Source organism: Podarcis tiliguerta, assembly GCF_965153285.1.
Source record: "Podarcis tiliguerta genome assembly, chromosome: 3".
NCBI classification, from domain to species: domain Eukaryota; kingdom Metazoa; phylum Chordata; class Lepidosauria; order Squamata; family Lacertidae; genus Podarcis; species Podarcis tiliguerta.
The window spans coordinates 50595316-50618401 of NC_139536.1; the positions used below are offsets into that span (position 1 = coordinate 50595316).

General features: G+C 42.0%; 1 protein-coding gene across 2 annotated transcripts in view; it reads right to left on the reverse strand.

The window, feature by feature from the left end:
* Positions 1-14066: 14066 nt before the first annotated feature.
* Positions 14067-23086, reverse strand: part of PACRG (parkin coregulated) — a 213907-nt gene continuing 204887 nt past the window's right edge. For both annotated transcript variants that reach the window (XM_083434294.1, XM_083434295.1), the window contains one exon: positions 14067-14396. In XM_083434294.1, the coding sequence (XP_083290420.1) occupies positions 14236-14396 (161 nt within the window). In that variant the 3' untranslated portion in view covers positions 14067-14235. The remainder of the gene's footprint in view (positions 14397-23086) is intronic.

The following is a 23086-nucleotide window of genomic DNA, read 5'->3' on the forward strand; positions in this document are numbered from 1 at the left end:
TTGGCAGTCCAAATTCACTGCCATCAATAAACTGCAGAAAAGTTCCCATAACCAGTTTATTCTCTTTGGCATTTGTAAGGCTGAATTCTGCTGTCAGCTACCCTGATGTCCTCTAGAAAGCATTCCATGAAAAAAAAAGAGGGATTAATCTGGACCAGGATCAGCTGCTCATGACATCTTTGTATTTATCATAGTCTATTTATCAGTCCTTTTCTCACCTTTCCCACATGTCACATTCTGAAATAAGAGTCAGACATCTCCAGCTGTCTAATCTTGGTGGCCAGTTTAGAACAGCTTCTTTTTCTTTTCACACACGGCACAAAACAAGAGACTGCAGTGAGCCCAAGTAAGCAGCAAACAGAATATTTTGGCTTAAAGTACTCTACAGAATTGTGGTTTTATGATGATACAGTAAAAGCCTCTGGAGCATCATGACCTTTCATAAATCAACATATACTATTAGCCATTAAAAAGGCAGTTACTGTGTACTAGAGAAATTGTGACAGATCTTTTATTTATTCCGATCTGTGGGGAATGTGAAGACTCAGTACCCCTACAGCCTCTCTTCATTCCTGCTTCTCATCTATCTATATATGCTTGGATCATCAGTATATGCTGATATACTGATATTGCGCTTTCCAATGGAATAATAGATAACCAACAAGTAACAATCTTTATGCCTGTTATTTTTGTCCATGGAGTTTTATTGGCAGAGATACTGGAGTGGTTTGCCGGTTCCTGCTCCAGGTGGATCTCGTTTAGTCAACTCTCCACTATGACCTGTCCGTCTTGGGTGGCCCTGCAAGGCATAGCTCATAGCTTCTCTGTGTTATTCAAGCCCCTTCGCCGTGACAAAGCAGTGATCCATGAAGGCTCTGGTCCATGGGGTCACGAAGAGTCGGACATGACTAAACGACTAAACAACAACAACAACAATCCTTATGTAGTTTTCCCAGTTCTATTTGGCAGATTGAAAGGGCAGATAAATAAAAGATTCATTCAGGAAAACAGCAATTTCAGGTGTATTAAAAGAAAGAAAACACAATTCCAGTAAACTTTAATAAACTGAACTGGAATTAGGATTATTACCTTTAAAAGTTTCATAAACTCATCCTGTTTGGCACTTTGCCACTCTGATGTAGCATTTCACAAGAAGCATGTGGTCTATGTGCCTGGTCTGTGAAGAAAAAGAATATGTGCATGGCCTGGCATGACCTTCTGAGGAAGGACAGAAATACCTAGTAAAGATGATATCAAGTGGGGTTTTTTAAAAAATCTTGTTAGCATTGGACACTTAGGTATGATGTATGTGTTCTGCATCTTGTGAGCAATTATGCAGGGCAGGGCATATTTAATATTTAATTCAAGTTGGCACCCCTGCAATGTGGTGTTTAAAATGTGCCATGGCTGAGTGGTGGAGCTCACAATTAAAATGTAGACAGGCCTAGGTTCAGTCTCAGGAATCTTCAGGGCTGTGCAAGACTCTTGTGTGAAACCCTAGAGAGCCACTGCAAGTGTGTATAGAGAATACAGGACAAGAAGGTCCAATCAGCCGACTTAGTATAAAGGCCATCCTATCAGCTGTCTTCCCACAGCAGTTACTCTTGTTCCTCCTCCTTGTCTAGGAGGCCAAAGTGCAGGGAAGATAACTGACTTGTTCCAAGGCACACAGCACAGTTCTTTCAGAGCCAAGACACATTCCTGTCTTCTGCTTCAGCCACTGGAGCTCTTGTAAATGTTGGTCTGTGGTTTCCTGACATTTCTCAGACTACCCATTGGAACATGACAGGGAAGTGAGTCTTTCATCAAGTAGCTTGGGCTGTGCACAGATACTAGCTTTTCATAGAGCTGGAAGGAGAAGAGCAGGCAACGTCCAGTTGCACACAGTTATGCGTTGGTTTGCTTCTGGTGTCCCAGCTTAGTGAAATGGATTTTCAAGGCTTTCAGACCAATTCACCTCATTCAAAAACCAACAGGATTATCAAAGGATAACTGCAGAATTATTGTTATGTGACACCATTTTCCTAGCACAATACAGCCTCCCGAATCATGTACAGAACAGATGTATGTTGTTGTTGTTGTTGTTGTTGTTGTTGTTGTTGTTGTTGTTGTTATACCCCGCCCATCTGGCTGGGCTTCCCCAGCCACTCTGGGCAGCTTCCAACAAAATATTAAAATACAGTAATGCATCAAACATTAAAAGCTTCCCTAAACAAGGTTGCCTTCAGATGTCTTCTAAAAGTCTGGTAGTTGTTGTTCTGTTTGACATCTGGTGGGAGGGCGTTCCACAGGGCGGGTGCCACTACCGAGAAGGCCCTCTGCCTGGTTCCCTGTAACTTGGCTTCTCACAGTGAGGGAACCGCCAGAAGGCCCTCGGCACTGGACCTCAGTTTCCGGGTAGAACAATGGGGGTGGATAATATATTTATTATTACTACAACCACAACAACAATTCCTGAGCATTCAGAATCTTCGCATACATTAACATCAGGCAACCTCATGTTCTGTAAGCTAAATCAGTCAAATGATCCCCGAATTGGAGAGTTGCAGTACATGGAGTCATTTGATAATCAAGTCCTCTTTCCCAGGAAACATTGGAGATTATAACACTTATAAAGGGAATAGAGGTCTCCAACCAACTCCCAGCACTCTTTACAGGTAATATTATTCATTACCTGCCCTTCACCCTAAGGTCCCAGGGCAGGTTACAATTAAAATGTAACATTAATATTGAAATGCATTATTAGACAATTTTGAAAACAGTTTAAAACAACTTAAAATTACAAGAATGAGGTGTGTTCTAGAAATATACATCTCAAGTGTCAAAAGCCAAAAGCTGTATAATGAAGACGCACGTCTGTGTACAACATGACTTTAAATGTAGAGTGCATATGGGGCCTCAGATTGCAGCCTTAATGACCCCCCCCCCCAGCACACCACAAACTAGTGTATCTGTGAAGAATAAATAACCTACCACCCAGCTCACAGACATAGAGCAAAGTTGTTTCATAAAACCCAGGCAGAGCAAATGAAAGTGCCTATATAATTCAGGAGCAATATTAAAAATTTCATGAGAATCTGAACTCGATAGGTAAAATTAAACATCAAAATGTGACTGAGCAACTGCTGTCCCTCACCTTCACCTCTTTATGTTGCTCCCCTGGAAATTAAAAAGTGCTGTTTGTATAACTGCCTTCTATTGATCAGGTTATAAAACGACAAGTGGCTGAAAGAGGCAAGGGAGGGAAATCTAATATAAAGACATGGGAGACGCAAGAAGGCAGCCAGACACTACATGATGGCAATAAAAAGTCAGAAATATTTGTAAATATGAAGGGAAGGTGGCATGTGGAGGAGAAGTGACCAGATTCAAGGAATGCTGGGGGGGGGGGGGTAACAATAAAAGACGGATGGGAATGTGGGTTGGGAATCATGGATTATCTGATTGGCTCAAGAGAGTGCGTTATTATCATGCTCTGGTATTGTATCCAATGTGGTATTCCTCCACTGTCACAAATACTCAGCAGTCTGGATCATGCCAATGTTTCTCTTGGTACACCAACAGTTAATTGGGGGGCAAAGTAGATAGTATGCTAATTGTGTGAATGCATTCAACATGTCTAATTCCCTCTTGTAAATAACAGTGGGGAGATTAAGACTGTGGCACAGATGGAATGGGATCAAGCCTTTCCTCTCCACCACTGTACTAATAAAAATACTCCCCACAGAAGCTGCTATTAGCCCCAAGCTTCCAGTGGATGTGAATCAGTGGGAAACCCGACACTTTATATGCATTCACACATGTAATGTCACATTTAATTTCATCCTAAGGCGGTTGTACACAATGTACCCTAGGGAAGGGATGGGCAGAGGTGGACCCGGATTTACTAGTTACACCTCTGGACAATTTGCAATAGATCAACAAGAGTTTCTGTCTCTGCTATTTGACAATAACAACAAAAAAGCATTCCCCCCCTTCCCTTTTTAGAATTGTAATATCTGATCTGTAAGGACTGAAGTGTAGATTTCCATTTGTGTGTTAAGGGCATTCCAATGTGTGGCTCATAGGGTGTTGCTGGTACTGTGCTTTGTTTTGTTTTTGCAATAGTTGATGCCTCCCCCGTCACCTGGCCTGATTGATGGACCTTGGGCTCTAGTAAAAACACAGATCTCACGAGTCTGAAATCTGCCCAGGTCTGGCCTGGACAAGAGTGTTGACATACAATGGAATGACAGGGACAGTGCCATGGGCAACTGGGAGATGAGTGGGCTGAAAATGCAAGAACAATAATAGCTCTGCTCCTTTGGTATATGGTTTGGTATGTGGCACTGAGTGGAAAGATTCATGTGTTGGAATGACTCTGACCCATGTGGTGTAGTGGCTGGATTGGACCTGAAAGACCTGTGCTCAAACTCCCAAGTTTGGGTGAGTTTTGGGCCAGTCGCTTTCATTCAGCCTAACCTATATCCCAGGCTTTTTATGAGAATAAAATGGGGTGAAGAGAACCGTGTGTGCTGTGTTGAACTCCATGGATGGACAGTAAATGTAATAATAAATGTAGAAAGAGAAGTTGTCTTGACCACCCACCAGTGCTGTAGATGTAAGATGCATTCTGGACTTTCCCAATTGGCCTATGAAGGTGGATTTGCATGGCAATGGTAGCTAACAGTCAACAACCATCACTGGTGGGTGGGTTCAAATGGCTGCTTTTGGAAACTCCTGCATCCACAATAGATGTTTCCACAGCAATTCAAGAATTTACTGTTGGACTGGGGTGATGAGGAGCAGCAATACTAGCCAGATCAAAGCATAACATAAAGTCTACTGCTAACAAGTTGCGTTGGAAAGGACCTGTGTTGTGTAGCGTTGCTGTGTGCTTTGGAAAAATTTTGCAATATTTTGCTTTGGTTTAGCAAGCTGCAATAAAGGACAGTAAAATCTTGCCGGATCTGCGTGGCTAGATCAGTGGCAACAAGGTCACAGCAACATTGCAAGCTCAGATCTAAGGTATTGTGAGCAGGCCAGCCTAGATTAGCTCATATCTTGCAAACAGAATACTTAAAGCCAGTGCTTTTTTCTGGGGGGATGCAGGGATACACATACCCCTAAACATTTTGTGAATCTAAGTTTGGCCTCATTGAGGGGCAGTATTTCAATATGAGTAGGAAAATGAGAGTACCCCTAAACACTTTTTTAAGGGGAAAAAAGCACTGCTTAAAGAAGGACCTCATGAAGCATTTGGATATTTGGGCTTTTAATAGAATTCATAAATCTTTAAATAAATAACTTTGTGATGTAAATAAAATGGAAACACCTACATACCCTGCTTTTCTTTATTTTGTCACTTAGTGGACTTTAGAGCTTAGGCACATCTGAGCCAAGTTGTGACCCAGAGATGTAACATTCCATCCAGATTTTGTGCATGTTTTGTTCAAGAAAATCTTACAGTGATCAACTGGCCTTAATCTTAGATAAACCTGCATAGGATCGTAGCCCTCATAGCAGTCTTAAGTATGCTTACAAAGAAGTAAGCCCCACTGAGTTCAATGGGACCTACTTTCAGGATTGCAGCCGGTTTTCTTCCCTGTAATGAAGATTTATCCCCTCTCCTCCTGCTGATAAGGGAGAGATCTTATTAATGAAGCCTCCGAGGTGGTTAGATTTGCTACTGTCACCCTCTAAAAGATGTCTACAATTTTTCCCCTGGAGAGGGTTTAACTGCTTTGTAGCTCCATAAAGATATTTCACAGAGAAAGCTTTATTCAATTGGGGTTCTTAAACCTCCTTTGTGAAAAGTGGTGGCATTTCGGGAGATATGTGGCCTTTGCCACGCATGTGATATGGCCGGGGCTTCCGAGCAGGAGAGTTCAAGGGCTGAAGATCCTTTTCAATCTATTAAGCCAACTGCCAATAGCAGCACTTGAAAAGGACAGGAGAGAATAAAAGTAAAGCAAACCATTTCCTGTATAAATTATAGTGCAATCCTACTCAAATGCAAGCCCTACTGAGATCAATGGGGCTTATTAACAGGTACATTGGTCAAGCATTTTAACAACTGTTTATTAAGAGAAGCCCATTTAGGTAGCAATTTGCAATCCTATACACTGTATAGGACAGCAGCCGGGAAGTTGACTGGGAAAAGTTGTCAAAAAGTTAGATTTAAAACCAAAAAACAAAAGCCAACAATCCAAGGGTTTGGTTCTGGAATGTCTTTTCAGCCTTATTTGTCTTATTGGTACATTCCTTTGAATGTGGGCTGTGCCTACTAGCTTGCTAACAGGTCTACAAATGCAGCTTAATAAGCTGAAGCTGAATGCAGACTGGCCTACGTCTGGCTTGCAAAAAATGCATGCTTTTCAAAAATAACATTTTTGACAGATTTCTCTGCCTCTCCTCCATTCTTTGCATTGCATTTTTACATCTTTGCACACCCCAGGAACACGGAGGAGTGAACAAAGGGCCTTTTCAAAGGCAAACTTTTTGAATGATCCTATTGTGTTCCTTCACTGAATCAAAGCACACATGAGCTTGATTGTATGCAGAGAACATCTTCCAGCCCCTCTGTTGGTTTTCAAGTTGTCACACATACTTTAGGCCAAAGTCCTGCACAGTGGCAGCAAAAAGCTTTAAATCCCTGATCACATGACTCCTGGAATGATGCACAACAAGCAGGGAATACATGCAAGAAGTTTGCAGCAACAGATGTTCACCTCTGGATTCTGGAGGCACTGCACTAGCAATTCCTTCTTTCGTTCTTAAAAACAAAACAAAAAGGATGCTGCACTATTACAAATAGGGAAGATTTTGAACATACGCTTCTTAGAGGGAATAGCTGAAAAATAAAACAAACTCTGTGAAATGGTGCCTTGAGCACAAACGTTTCCAGGTTCTCTTCCCAAGAATACAATAGAAAAGGTTATAGATCATGCAGAGACGAATATAGTTAAGCTTGATTTTTCTCATTGCTCATTTTTATTCCACAGCAGAATTCATTTAGGTGCCTCCCAAAATAAGGGCTGGGGCTGGTCAAAGTGAAGTGTTTTGCTGTGGGGCTTGATTATGCTACTGCAATCTGATGGCTGAGCTGTGGAGAAGTTGAAAGCCTGTTCCATTTTGCTCTAGGACGGGATCTTTCTTCTACAACTGGTGGGAGGAGGAATTTGGGAGCTCTAAAGCAGAGTATGCAGGAAAAACCCCAAGTGCAATCCTTGTCATCTCAAATTAATGGGTTTCACAGGGCAGGCCTGGATAGGGCCCCTGCCTGAGTATCCCTGGCCAGAGTTGACAGTACAGAGCAAGATCTGGGCCTGATTCAGTATAAGACAGTTCACACACTAGCCTCGCAATCTAGCCCCATATGAGTGCAGAAGCAAGCTTCCATGTTTGTATTGTTACCTGAATGCGGGATACCAAGTCAGACTACTGGTCTAGCTAGCTCAGTGTCTAGACTCAGAAGTTGCTGCTCTCCAGATGCCCATCCAAGCTTATCTGGTCTGCTGCCTTGGATGTGGAGGAGGATGATATCCTATTACCAATGTCAAAGTAAGATCCAACTGCCCATCTGTACATGGAATTAAGGATGGGGTACCATCTCAGGCAGCAAAATGTCTCCAACCGGCACAGCCTAAACCATGGAGAATCATGTGCACAATCTGAGTAGGCATTATCTCTTTTGTCTTGCATTCAGCCGCAGGAAATTAGCTATGCACTGTACCCTTAATCATGGTCCAAATTCCTCCTCCTCACTCTCATTACTAAGACTGGAAGAAACCCTGTTTCATTTGGGCCAGGGAGGTGTATAAAACCCGGTTAAATGAATAAACAAACCCATTTGTTACCCCCATCTGTGTGGAATCCAAATTAGTAGACAAGGTTCAATAGCCACCACAGTTGTGATTCCCCGGCCTTGTCCAGCAGCCAGTGTTTCATGCACATAGCTTTGTGAGCTCATAAGAAATAGCACCGACCAGCTGTTCAGCAGCAAGAAGAAGGGGTTGGATTTAGCTCCCCCTAAACAGCTTATCTCTGTGATGGCCGATTATCTGACAGTGATATGCTGCTCACAGTCAGCTCAGGGCCTATAAGTATTATATCTGCTCAACCATAGGGAAGAGATCGGGAAAGTGGCTCTACAATCCTGTAAAGCTGTGAACCAGATATGAAAGGAGAGAGGGAATTGGAGGTAGGATGAATCATAGAATTGTAGAGTTGGAAGGGACCACGAGGGTCATCCAGTCCAATCCCCAGCAATGCAGGAATCTTTCTGCCCTATGTAGGGCTCGAACTGACAACCCTGAGAATAGGAGTCTCATCCTCTACCAACCGAGCAATCCCGATGCAAGAGGGGAGACTGCATTTGTACTCAGGTCCTTTCAGGCTTCCCATCAGCATCTGGTTGGCCTCTGTGAGAACAGGATGCTGAACTAGCTGAGCCTTTGGTCAGATCCAGCAGGTCTCTTTTATCTACTAATTGGGGGGGGGGGAGTGTGTGTGTGTTTGCATTTTTCTGGCATTGTGGTCTTTAACAGTTTCTTCTATTTTGTTATTACTAATTATGACCATTAATTTGTTTATACTCTGCCTTTTCCCCTAACAGGGACTCAGGGTGGCTTACAAAATAGTTCCTGTTGTCCACTGAGCTCCAAACTCAATTCTTCAATGGCTTCATAGTCAGTGGGCCACACTGACAGTCATGCTGCTAGGAACTTAACCAGCATGAATGCAACACATGCAGACTTGAAACAGGAAACTGAGCTCTACCTTTGTAGTAAAAGCTATGGGCTTTACTGTTGTTTCTGTCCTGATCTTGGGGTAGGGATCTAAGAAGGGATCTAAGAACATCCCACTATGACCTATATTCATCACAAGCAGCACTGTTTCTATTCCGCTACAGTTCAGTTTCCATCGAGCACCACATTATCTGCCTCACTGTCTACCATCTTTATCACAGCTTGTGTAACTATTTATGTAGCTTGCATTCATTTTAATATAAAGGAAATGTCAAAACGACATTTTAAAAAGTTGTTCATAATATATAATTTGTGGGCTTAAAAAACATCACTCAATGATGTGAGTGAATACTGATCATATTCACTTAACTAATGTCCATTCCTGGCTACAGGTGAACATGTGAACTGCCACAATTTCCACTTCCTTCTCTGTTTTTGTTGAAATTCTCTGACATCTTTGTCCTAGAAAGGTGCCCTTAGAAGCTGAATGCTCTAAGATTGTAGGTGTGTTGAAAAATATAGCTCACAAGCAATTTTTAAATAGGAAATTTGGGTGGGACCTAGAGTGCTCAGTCTAAGTCAACTCATGGCAACTAACATTTCCTTTTCAACAGGAGAAGCAAGACCCAGCTCATAAGGAGCAAATGATGAATCAGTTTATTATATTCCTGACCAGTTCTTATGCATTTTATAGCATACAATGTGCACACTATTAAAATCATTTGAAGTACAGGCAACTGTTCACAGACCATATATTTATACTGGAATGCTTCTATAATATTGCATATGAATTGGTAATCTTGTACAGTCAATGAAAAAAATTCACCCTGCATTAAATGTTAAGTGTAAAAAGACTTTTGTTTCTAGCCAGAGGGAGAAACTGGTCATCCAGCAGATGAAGGACAGAGATAATAAATTCTTCCAACAACCAGAAAACATTCTGAACATTCAAGAGACAGAGAAATTGGAACCTCGGGCTACACCAAAAAACCCCACACTCATTCATTCAACACGTTTTTCCATACAATTAAAGGAACATTTTTCTAGATGAGTAATTAATGTTATCCCACCACAAGGAACAGCCTGCCCATCACAAAACTAATGGTATTTGAAGTCTGTAGCTGACTCCCCTCCAGGGGTTTAGGAGGGTGGTTGGGCACAAGATGCCAAACTCAGTGGCCAAATGAGCTTGTTAGCACAGAGTTGATAAGTCAATGGATATTAATAGCAACAGTATAAATATATATATATTGTCAATTGGAATATGTGGCCAGCGCAGGTCATGATGTCCCCTACCAGAACAGGTTGGAATGCACACACAGTCATAAGAAGATCAAGTTTCCAGCCCACTTAGATCCAGCCACAATAATGGATGCATTTGAGGCATGTGTAGCTGGGAGTGCAATTTCAATTGAAGCGCCCACTGCATCCATTTCTGGATAGAGCTGATATTGTGACCATCATTCATGCTTTGGTACTGCCTAGGCATGATTACTGCAATCTATGATACATGGTGCTGCCTCTGAAAAGTGTTTGGCAACTGCAGCTGACCCAGAACACACGGAATACAGCAGGACCCACCATTTATACTTACTAGTGTTAAAGGTTCCTCACTGGCTTCCACTTGGTTTCTGGACAGTTCTAAAAAAACCATCAAGAGCATAGGGAAGACAGCAGAGGAAAGTCCCATTCCATAAGCGGAAGTCCTTGTGCCAGGCTTCCACTGACAGGACTCATTAGTCGAGTTAGTGTATAGCCATGATGATGAACCACCATTCAGGCCTGAACCCGCACCAAGCATTTCAGGGCGTTTATTGGAACTAATGCCTTGCCTGAGCCTCCCTCCCTTGTGCCTGCTGCTGCTTGGACCGTGAAATCCAGAGCCAGGCCTACAGTTACTGATCACTGTATCCGCCATGAATTTGTGTAATCCTCTTTTGAAGCTGTTAAGGTTGGTGGCCATCACCGCTTCTTGTGGAGTGCCATAGTTTACCGTATTTTTTGCTCTATAAGACTCACCTTTCCCCTCCTAAAAAGTAAGGGGAAATGTGTGTGCGTCTTATGGAGTGAATGCAGGCTGCGCAGCTATCCCAGAAGCCAGAACAGCAAGAGGGATCGCTGCTTTCACTGTGCAGCGATCCCTCTTGCTGTTCTGGCTTCTGAGATTCTGAATATTTTTTTTCTTGTTTTCCTCCATAGAGCGAAAAATACGGTAACTTTCTGCTGTATGAAGAAGTATTTCTTTTTGCCTGGCCTGAGTCTGTCTCCACTCAGTGGATGACTCCCTGGTTCTAGTATTAGGAGGAAGGGGGAAACTTCTTTGTATTTACTCCCTGCAAATCATGCATAATTTCATCTTCTATCATGTCCCCACTTTCTATCACTTATTAGAAAGCAAATAGCCCCAAACATTGCAACCTTTGCTTGTAGGGGAGTTGTTCCAACCCCATGATTTTCTTGCTTGTGATTTGCTGTGCCTTTCCCATCTCTATTCTTAGATGTGGCAATCAGTACTTTAAGTGATGGGGCTCTATAGGTTTATATGAAGGCAAAGGCTTGGAACCAAGGTCTCTTTATTCCGGGTCACCCCTAAGAAGTTTATCATGATTTATAAATCGCCTCCCAGCTCACCAGGGTCCTAGATGCTGTTCTCATCTAGGCTGTAACGAAGTTTCATGGGAGCCCAGCTCCGTAGTGAAACACCATCTGGGCACATCACTCAAACCAGCGCACATCTCAGCTTTGGCAGTGCATTTGTTGAGAAGCACACTGTGGAGGAGAGGGGCAGGCCTCTCTCTAGCCTTTCCTCTCTTGCTCATCAGTTCTATTTTTGTAAGGGTGATGTGTGCCGATTTCCTTCTGTGCTATGGAACAAAGGGGGGGGGATACTTGCTGAGGGACATACCAACCTGTGATTGTAATCCTCCCTGCCCATCAGACTAGTCCAGCTGCTCAAAATTTGTCCAGTGGGCTCTCTCTATGCTCTAATATCTTTTTTTTAAAAAACAAACAAACACCATTATACTTTTGACTTTGTCTGTCCTGTTTGTATCTTACCATAAAAGTGTTTTAAAGGACATTCACGAAAAAAGGCATAACTAGATCTGAGAGCCATTATTATAACTAACTATTCTCTGTTTGTCCAGCGGACTTAAGCAAATGGGTTCCTCCTTGGTAGCATTATTGTATTTTCACAGACCAAAAAAATAAGCCTACAATATTAGTGAAAATGGAACAGTGAGGATTCTGCTGTTTTAGATGTGCAAGTGGTGATAATTCAGACAGCTAAGTACTTTTAAGTCCCTCTGACTTCAGTGGGAGAGTTAAAATATACTGAACACTCCCATTTGATTTAACAAGACTTTAAAATACTGAATGTTAACTGAATTGTGTTTTAACTACTCTCATTCATTCAGGCACTGTGTGCAGGTTAAGTGGTGTTTTTAAAACAAACTTTGCAAGCGTACAAGGACCTTCCCTATTCTCATGTTTTCTTTAAGATTTTGGTTTAGTGTTAGTTAGGACTTTGATTCCAGTCAGAAATAGTTCATTTCCACACGTTAGTTATCTGTCACTCAAAATATTTTGAGATTAGCTGGGGGGGGGGGACAGTTCTCTATTGTGAGATCTTTTTTTAAGTTCTCCATTTGCATGTATGTTCCCCGCATGGGCCATCAGGGAAAAACTGCCAGAAAGGGTGTGCCCTGAGGAATGTTTATTGCTTTGGCAGCCCCAGCACTACCAGCCTCCATAATGTACATGCAGTTCCTCTGTTGTGAATGCATTGATTCTTCTGGGCCTGGAGGCTTTTAGCATGAAAAAAGAGCTCTGTTCGCAGCAAGAGCTGGTGCAGCACCTCTAGTGTTTTACTTTAACCCGCCCTGCCCAATATCAGAATCAGGAGCTGGGGGCCCACCGGATTTACACGCATCACATTTTCAACTGGCACTTTTGTTGCAAATGGGATGGGCAGATGGGGAAAGAGGGCCAAAAGCTGAAACAGACCCTTTGACCTAAATACCAATGTGTGTGGGGGGGGGTAGCGCCTAGCTTTTCCTATGGTTCTAGCCGTAAACTCTTCTATAAACTGTGTCACTATGTAATATTAGGGCTGAGAATTTGTAGATGCAAGGGTCAGCATTCCTTGTGAGAAAGAAAGTGGGGGGTGGGGACTCCTGTATTCTTTTAATCAATTTTCTTGTTTTCATAGCAGAAGAACAGCTAAGCAATGCATGTGAAAGAAGCATTATGAAAAGGGGTTTTAATGTGTTAAGTACCTGAGCCTTGCTTTTGTACTTTGTAAAGCACCTGAGTTATGCTGTAATTGCTTAGGAAAACCCTGCCTGTCACAGTTACATAGACATTGCCAAGATTAGCAGCATTTCAGCCAGTCTGCCTTTACATTACCTAGCTAGTGTGTAATCCTTTAAGGTGTGTGGGGGGGGGGAGAACCCTGTGGCTCTCGATGTTGCTTGACCATCAGCCCCAGCAAGCATAATCAGAGCCACCACAGAATGTGGATGGGGCAGGATCAGACATGGTAAACTTACGCTTTTTGGATGTATGAAAGTGCAGGCTTTTTTTACTCCACTGTGTTTAAAAATTTTGACGTGGCTGCCAGGTGCCACACAAAATTGCTTGGGGGTTTGTTCTAGTCCACAGGCTCTATCCTAGGCAAGGCTATAGGAGAAAACGATTGTGAGCACATTATGGGTACAAACCAAACCAAATCAGTGGCAGTGAGAGGGATCCTCTGGGAAGCAAGCACTACAAATAGCCATCCGCAGAGACAGAAACCTCTTGAAAACGCCGACTGCCCTTTTAGACAAATAATGGTGCAATATTTCACTACTATCACATTTTGTTTTAAGGCCCCCACCTTGCTATGTTTTCTTGTTTTAATTAAATACTGTAGAAGTAGGAGCCTATATTCTGTGCTGAAAAATACAAACATCTGGAAGCTTCGGCGGCACGTGCGCACAAATCATTAATTAAGTTTATGAAGGCGCTTTCTAATGGGCTACACAAAAATCCCTCCTGTAATTGGTATATATGCTCAAAAGTTTTATTGTGAGTCAGAGACCATTATTCTGACCAGCTGCTAGAGAGTCACTGCTCAACCGCTGTTTCTCCTATTAAGCAGTCAGCATAAACTCTCCTCGTTACAGTCTCTGACATCGCCCCCAGGGCAAGAGGACACAGAAGAGCAATTGCCAAAATGCGTACGAAAATTATAGTTTTATTGTCCATACAACTGAAGGTTCGACTCTGGCTCCTGCTCCACTCCGCTTTTGTGATAAAGAAGCAATTCACAGGACAAATAAGCACAGTACACTATTGTAATCAAAGAAACAGGCACTATTTATGTATTGGAAAGACTGGCTCACAATAGTACCACACAGTCTAAAGGTCCAGAAGCTGCTGTTTTAGTAGATGCAGGGAAAGAATGAGGAACAGAACATTTGACAGAGCTGGAGAATGTAAATAGCCTCACTCCTTCTGTTTGTTAGTTTAACAGGCATGATTGGTAAGTTGGAACCATGTATTTAATGTTTATGTAGGCATCTTCACCACCATAGCGCTCAAAGGCTTCCAGCGTCTCTTGAATCAAGTCTCCGATATTTTCACGCTTCTGCTGACTGTAGTCAATGCCATCTCCCGAATTAACTGATTGATTAAAAAAAGAAAGAATATATTAGGCTAGATGGTCTCGTGGAGATATCACAGCGCAACCTTTGCTCTAGAAAATAATTACAAGCAGTGCAAACTAATGGTAAAGTCATCTTCATCTGAAAATATAGGAGGTGCCCAACAACAACAACAATAACACCCTGGTTCTGCTGCACACAAACTTGTCAGAAAGCCTTCCATGCAGACTTCACCTTATCAGCCATACATACCAGCAGGAGACCATGTTCTGCCAAAGTAGCTTCTCTCTGTACAGTAGACTGCAGATGCACTGGCATAGCACATGTGCCATTGGAAATTAGAGCCATCTCTATGTGCCCTAAGGCTGTAGATTTTTGCTGCAGCAATAACGTAAGGGCAGAATCATGAAATCTTGGGGATCTATTTACAAAAAGAACCTGAGCCTATTCTTATTTCCCCAGTTATTTCATCTGTCTACTGCTGGTTTCTATCTTTGGGGACACTGCAGCTGGTGTGGTCCTATGTGTCTATGCCTATGACAGGGGAAGCCAATGTTCCACTTTCCTGATGTTGCTGGACTCCAGCTACAATCAGTCCAGCCAGCCTGGCCAATGGTCAAGGATTATAGGAACTGTAGTTCAACAAATCTGGAGGGCACAGTGTGGGCTACCCCTACTCTGCGAAGTCCCTGTTAGAATGATGAGCTGAGGTAGGCCAAGCTCAGGAGCCAAGAGAGAATGGATGTACTACTCTCTCATCTAGGTAATCACAAAAGGTCAGGTACCTGGTTTTAATGTCTAGTTTGGCCAATCAGGAGGCTGCCTTATTAACTAAGGGGCTTGTGCTGGGTCTACCTATTTCCTACCAGCCTGAAGAGGACTTGAAGGCCCGATCCCACACAGTTCTGGATAGCTCACCAGGCAGTCTTTGCCTCTCTTTCTGAAGCTGCATTCTAACTTGACGCTTCTGAGAAAAGGGCAAAGGGCTGAACACATTACAGATTATTCCAAGGGGCCGGTCCCTGCCAAACACAAGATCCATTTGCTTATTGAGACTGGAAGAAAGGGAGCTGTGGTTTGTTGCAGAACAGTCATTTTGAAGAAAACCACACAACACAAGCAATGTTGGGGTTCTGGGGAAAAATGTGTTAAATTAAGTCAGCACCAATAGGGCAAATTATTTGAGTCCTTATATGGAATAACAGTCTTTTCCATTTACTCTGCTGCAAGGCAGCTTGGGAAGTAACTGGTAACACATATCTGAAGTGAGATAGTATATCCGTTCTTGCAAGAAAGAAAGTCTAGATGCCTGTGCAAATATGGAACAAATGTAAAACTTGGATACATAATCCTTCGCCCTTGATGAGACTTGCGCTCTGATTCTAAACATATTTATTTAGAAGTAGGCCTCACTGACTTCACTGGAATTGCTTCCAAATTATTTTCCAAGCCCTTACTTCAGTGTAATCTCAATGGAAAATAATGTGACTACTCTGGAGTAAAAGGTTAATATATCATGGCCATATAAGGGAACATCCTACAACCCCCTTCAGCATGAATATATTCAGAATCATACCAAAGATAATTTGGCAGTAAGTACTGGATGATTTAGAGGTTTGGCAATAAGACAGAGTTTTTTAGTCCCGTATATCTCTGGCTCTAACCCAGCATGGATATATAGTGACTGAAAACAGTGATTGCCTGAAGGTTATTTGATGGCTCATGTGACATTGGTTGGGCTCACTTTTGTTAATAGCAGACAGGTGTCCTCACCATAAAACTCAACGTCCCTCCTAACACTATTTATCCATTCTGTTGACAGTGTCAGAGAAGCCAGAAGAATCTTGTAGGAAGCCAAATAATCTTCTCCTTGCTTGACATTCTCTTCGGAGCCAAGGAGCAGTGAGGGTGCAAGGACAGTTTTCTTTCAGTCGTGTCTCTTGAAACATTAGCCCATTAGATCTGATCTATGAGGCTTCACTTCAGGGACTGTTCAGATGCTGCTTTGCACATTTAAAGCATAGGACTTCCCCTAAAAGAATCCTAGGAATTGTGGTTTTCCCCTATAGATTCCAAGCACCCTTAACAAACTACAGCTACTGTGATTTTGGGGGGAAGTCATGTGCTTTAAATGTGCATTGAATGTGCTTTAAATGTATGGTGTGAAATTGCCCTGGGTCAGGAGTGAGAATCAGGACAATGAACTGTCTTACTGTACTCATAAATTAAGCAGGAGATTTCATGTCTATTTGAGCACAGGATCTTCTCAATTTATTACTTTCTTCCTTTGCTTGCACTTAGACTCATCCCAAGTAGAATCCTAGGAACAAAGCAGCATTTTAACAGTTCTTCACTCCAGCGGCAGCTGATTAGTAGGTTGATTCTGAAGTGGGTCTCTTGAGTTACATGCCCAAAATAAAACACATGCTTCTCTGCAAGGAGCTGAGCCACAATGACACATAGTGTGAGATTTTGCTATATTACATCAACAATGGTTATTTCAATGCACTTTATTGGAGGCCTAGACCAATGGTTGCTTTGTTCCCTCCCAAACACATGTCCCAAGCATGATGTCAGCAACCTCTGATTCCCTGGATGTTACTGCTTTTCAGCACTCCAAACCCACCCAACACTTTCTGACATTACAATAAATCACATGAGGAGGAAACCTCATGGAATTATCCATTCCAATGTCCATGAAATAGGTTCTTATAAACCTCATGAGAGAACATAAGGACTTGAACATTTTCACATTAAGAAAACACAACAATGTTATATCAAAACTGGGTCAGTGAGCACAGGCAAAAGGAATGAACGAGAACACCAGTCCAGAAGATAAACAGCTCACAGTTAAAAGGTGTAAACATAACATATAGATTATATGCAACTGCCAGGTCTAATGTGACAAATTCATGATAGTGAGAGCATGACCAGATGCCATTTGAAATAAGCATTTATATGGGCTATCTTTCACAAACAATTTATGTCAACACCTTATTAGTGATTTTCCAATCCATTCCTTGGCTTTATCTGTGCCAGTGCAAGTCATGAGTTGCAACTTCATACCTAAATGGGGTCACCAGTGCAATGTAGAATTATAATGATATTCCCCCAAAGTTGATGGGCATTGCCATTCAATTGGTGTGTGCACTGCATCTTGTGACTGATTATGCAGGGTGGAGGTACCTGCCCCCCCCCATATTTTATTCAAGTTGGCACCCCTGGCATCTGATGATGATCGCAGAGTCCGGGATGGTTTAAATGTCACCCTTCCTTGAAGAGAAACTCTGGCAACTAGCATTTATTATGTGAACTTTCACAAGGAAAATTGCTGGTCTTAATTCTTGAAAGGAAAGCAGTAAAATTCTGGTATATTATCTATTTCCTTCACATTATTAGTTCTTTTTTTAAAAAAGTTGAACATGGAACCCTCTCAGGTGCCACAAAACTCAAGCTCATGTTAGGCACTGGATCTCTGCACCACTGGAGCTGTGGAACAGAGGAAGGAAGGACAAAGAGTTCCACATTAGGGCAGTCCCACAACAGTGAAATCAGGTGCCACTGAAGGGTCAGTCTGGTGCCACTGGCTAATTTTGGCCTTCCTGTCATCCATGGTTCTCCCTGGCCCTTAGGCTTGACCACTGCATTCACCCTTAAACATGTGTCTGCCTTAAAAAATGATTCTGTTTGCTCTTTCAAAACATTTACCACTCTAAAATAGCAAAGACACAAAGCTAGAGATTTGGGTTAGCTCTGGGTAAGATAAACATACTTTGCAACTGTGCTGATGGTGAGACATGGTGATAGCTTGATCTGATGCAGACAAAAATCAGTAAGGATGCCAGGCTAGCAAAACAATTCTACAAGAGATGACGGCTCGGAGGACCGCGTAAAAAAATACTCCAAAAGGGTCAGGCATAAGAGAATGAGCTATAAAGGATGGCACAAAGTGATGCACAGACTATCATTACTGACAATGCATGCCACATGCAGAGCTCGTATCCTCAAGACAGCCATTGTTCCTTCTAATTTCATGACACAGTTTATAAGTGACGCTACTGAAAGGCTATTTCAGCAAAGAAGACTCCCGCTATGCTCCACAATAGTTGCCCTACACAGCTACAGGAATTAGCAAATCTTTCAGGCAAAGATGGGGATGATTACCCATCAGGACAACATCCACCCCTGCATTTGCCAGCATTAGACAGATGAGTCATACTGATTTCCTCAGCACACCTAAGGCTAAGTATCTAGTCATAATAATAATTAGAATGAGTACATGGAGGGGTGGGGGAACCCTCGCCACTGGTGCGCAGCAGTCTCAGCCTGCCCTTCTCTAGCGTAATGTTATTTTCGTGTTATTTATTGTATAGCGAACATGTGGGCAACCACAGAAAAAGCTGTACGTAAGATGCCAGAACCTGGATTGGATTCAAGCTGTTTATTGAAGCTTCCCTTAGTGGCAGAGAATTAATCAACATGAAGGAAATTTCAGAGAGCACATCTGTCATGCCACACTCCCCAAGTGAAATGTCTTGCAGACGCAGCATGCAGCAAAGGGCTCTTGTCCTAGGAAGCAGCAGTGTTATTATTACTGTGCATAGGAAAAGATTTTGCTCAATGCTGGGCAGAACTGCTGATCTAGAGAACTGGAATTAGAAATGGTAGGAGCTAGAATTACAAGTAATTCCCAGATTAGGGCACCAGGCTTCTGTCTGTTATTATCCACATAAAGGTACTTATTATATTAAAAGGTGAGTTTGCGTTTTTATATCCCTTAAGAGCTCTTTCAGATGATGGTACCAGAGGTGAGGCAAGTCTTCCGTTGTGATTGTGGACAGCCAGTATGATGCAGTGGTTAGAGATCTGGATGCAGGCCAGGAGACCCACACAGCCATGAAGTTCACCGGGTGATTTTTTAATATATTTATTTATTTTAGGCAATTCTATCTTTGGGCCATGAAAGCTCCCTAAGGTCCTTAGGCCAGTCATTGTGTCTCAGCCTATCATATAACAAAGAGCTGTTGTGGGAAAATAATGGAATAAATCCCAGGTATGATCACTCAAATCCTTTGAAGAAATGTAAGATTGTGTGATCAGAAACAAAACAAGCAAAAGTTTCAGGACACACACACAAAAAGCAGTACTTCTTCACATAGCACATAAGTAAACTATGGAATCTGCTTCCTCAAGAGGTAGTGATAGCCACCAACTTGGCTGACTTTAAAAAAAGGATTAGACAAATTAATGGAGGATGGCTATGTTCTACCTCTGCTGTTAAATATGGGGAATTAAAAATGGAGAGAGTGCTGCTGTGCTCAGTCCCTATGCCTTCTTCTGACAACTTTTGCAGGCAAACTGGTGCCATACATATTTCTCTGCTTTCCTTTAGACCACAAAAGTGAGGCCAAGAAGTGGGTCTTGTTGTCTGGGCAACCCAGGACCTCCATGCACACTGCCCCGATTTGAGCCCCAGGGAGGTCACTCTGGTGCTGCAATGCAGAGGTTTGACTTCACTGGCGGAGGCACACCTCATTGTCTCTCGAGACAGATGGATGTCAACAACTACTTGCTGGCTTCCCATTGGCATCTGATTGGCCACTGTGAGAACAGGATGCTAGGCTAGATTGGTCATTGACCTGATCCAGTAGACTGTTCATTTGTAAACCAGAAATGCTTGTGATATTGCTTGATGTAGAAGGAGGACCCATTACCTGTCAGGCTAATAATGAAGGAGGATTTTAAATTGCTTCAAAATTTTCAGATTTTTGTCTTGGCTTTTTTCTAAGAATGAATATTATTATTTTTAAGTGTTCATAAATACAACAAAACCTTGATTTCTGTAATATAGATCACCTATTATTGTAGAGACCAGAAATGGAATGTATCTGAAAAGTCTGGAAGGGGTATAAAGGCTCAACCCTCCAGTTCCATCACTATCCAACTACAATCCAAGAAACATACATGACAGTATGAAGGCTATGGTTACCAAATCCTCCTCTTTTTTCTATGGTTCCTATGCAAATACTACCCTGCTCTCAATGCCACAAACCCTGCTCCTACATTCTCCTTTCTGGGCAATGAGAAGAAGCACTGAACAGCTACCAAGCATGTCAGCCTTCCCTTTGCCATCCCCAATAATAGGTTGGGGGGAGAGAGAGGAGTTTTTGTTTCACATAGCCCCTGGATGAAAAGTTCCTCCATCTTAGGGATGTTCCTATCCCAAGAGGAAAGTGACCACCTCTTTTCTTCTTCTTCTGGGGCAGAGTCATGTCTATTGCTAGAGACTCGATGGATCTTGCATTACACACATCTCCCCGGTCTTTCTTCAGACCATAGTAGAAGAGATGCATGCATGGCACTTGGCTGAGTTGGAGGAAACAATCTGCAGGAGTAAATGAGATCTATTCATATCTATAGAAGTTCTTGATGGTTATAAAATGTACTACAGACTTTTCTGTGGCTTATTAGCTTCCGCTTCTAAGCAGAGGCAGCCGTCTCTATTCAATATGTTTTAATCTTTTGTATGTGTTCAAACACCTCTATTCAAATCAATGATATATACTTGCCCTTGAAAAGACCTTTCCTCAAGGTCTTATACTTCATGGAAGACATAAATTGAAACTGGAATGGCTGTGTAGCCAGAAAGGTAGAAAAAGTAACTTCCCAAGATTTTAATAGTTCAAATCTGCCCGGGGTCTTTTTGAAAAGAAAGAGATTCAAAGAGACTACTGAAGATCCTTTGAAGCAGGTGCTAGAGTTCCAGCTTAAATCCTTTTGTCAAAGGCCATTCAACCATTTCAATGGAGAAGGCACAAAAATGTGTTCTGTATTGGTCTTGCTCCTCAGAGGCTGTATTGATCGTGGTCATTATTATCAAAACTGAACAATTCTGTTCGAGGCATGTCATGAAACATGTAATTAAAACAAACAGAGATGCACACAAAGCACAGAGAAAGATCAATTCCTCAACTTCATGCATCAAATCAGGACAAATCAAAGCAATCTTTCGTGCAAAGATAACTGCTATCATCAGATGCTTCACAGCTTATGCCAGCTAGATTCTCTCTCTCCTCAACTACCTACTGGCCATGAGTACTGTTGCTGTCTGTGGCTTGGATCCTAAGGTAAGGAGGTCTTACCTTAAGCAAGTTTACAGAAATGAAGTTCCCTGCATCCTACTGCACATCCCAAAATTTAATAGCAGCTGAACAAGTAATGTTTTTGTGGATGTGTGGGAAGCCTTGTGCTACAGTTTTCAAGCTTCCACTCAAATTAGCATGCTGCATAAATATATTCAATGAACAAAAAACCTTTCAGTTTAATGTGTTGTGTTAAGGGCTTTCCACATTCACTCAAGCTCCAAAATGCCTGGAAATTACACTCCAAGCTCTACAGCGCCTTCCTCAAAGTTTTTCTTTTTCCAAAGGTGATATCATGATACGAGATCAGGATTTCAATGAAAGTTTAGGGAGAGAAGTACCTTCTACTTATATCAAGTATGTTTAGTTGTTCATATACCTAATTTCTGAAAAGGCAAGACTGGTCAATGATACAAGCTAACACTGCCATTTTATGGAGAGCTATTCCCAACTCCAGTCCCTTACATTTAGTTTACATTTAGCACAGTCTGCATATTTCCAACACAATTCAATAACCAATAAAATCCAAAACTTGAATCTTTCCTGTACTATAGACTTAAAAAGAACTTTGCCAAAATCTTCACCCTGCCAGGGAAATCGGTGATATTCCCATTTAGATGCTGAAAACACAAATACAGAACCGACTCATAATGTCAGAAGGCAATTCTTCCCTTATCAAACTTGTCTTTTCTCTGTAGAAACTAGGAAAACTAAGATTGAAGACATGATCAGCATTGTTTAAACCGATCCATTGTTCATGCTGATCAGTTTAAACAGGTCAAAGAATCAGTGATACAGAGTGCAAAGGTCAGCCCTAAAAGCACAGTATGTCATGTATTTATCATCTAAAGCAGACAGATACATTTCTGCACATGCAACCTCCATTCAAACAATTTATATGAAATTCTTGAGTCAGCCCAGGACACTAGGGGTTCAAGAAATAGGTTGTATGTGTTGGTACAGATACATTAAATATATACTGTAAATATACAATAATTAACTTTGCTTAGGCATACTTTTTCTCATTCTTTTTCAAAGTCACCTAAGCTAACAGACATCATCACACTTTGTTGTGTGTGGAGAAGTGCTTTTAAAATTGTTTTTACTGTGAGAGTTGGAAGTCTTTATCCACAGTCTCTGAACTGTGCATACCTTTTTGAAATGCCAGTGAAGTTCTCCTGAGCCCAGGAAATAACTGAAGGGGCTCATTAAAGCCCAACTCAAAGGACATGAGCTTTATGACCCCCCAAATTCTTTGATTCACTTTAAAATTGGAGCAAGAGAAGAGTTGTCATTCTCAGGTTCTTAACCCCCATTAATGTAATGGAGGAATTTGCTCCATTACATTCAATAGGATAAAACCAAAAAGCTGCAAGGGCAAAATTCAGTGGGAGGAAGGAAATCCATATACAATGCCCTTGGCCTTAGGGTATTTATGGAGTGTGGAACATGTATGGAATCGACTCTTCTAGGAGGGAGAGACAGCAGAAAAAAAAGAAGTTTGCCAAAATGGCCCATGAAGCTGCTTTATACCGTCTACCCAGTATTGCCTAGATCAACTGACAGA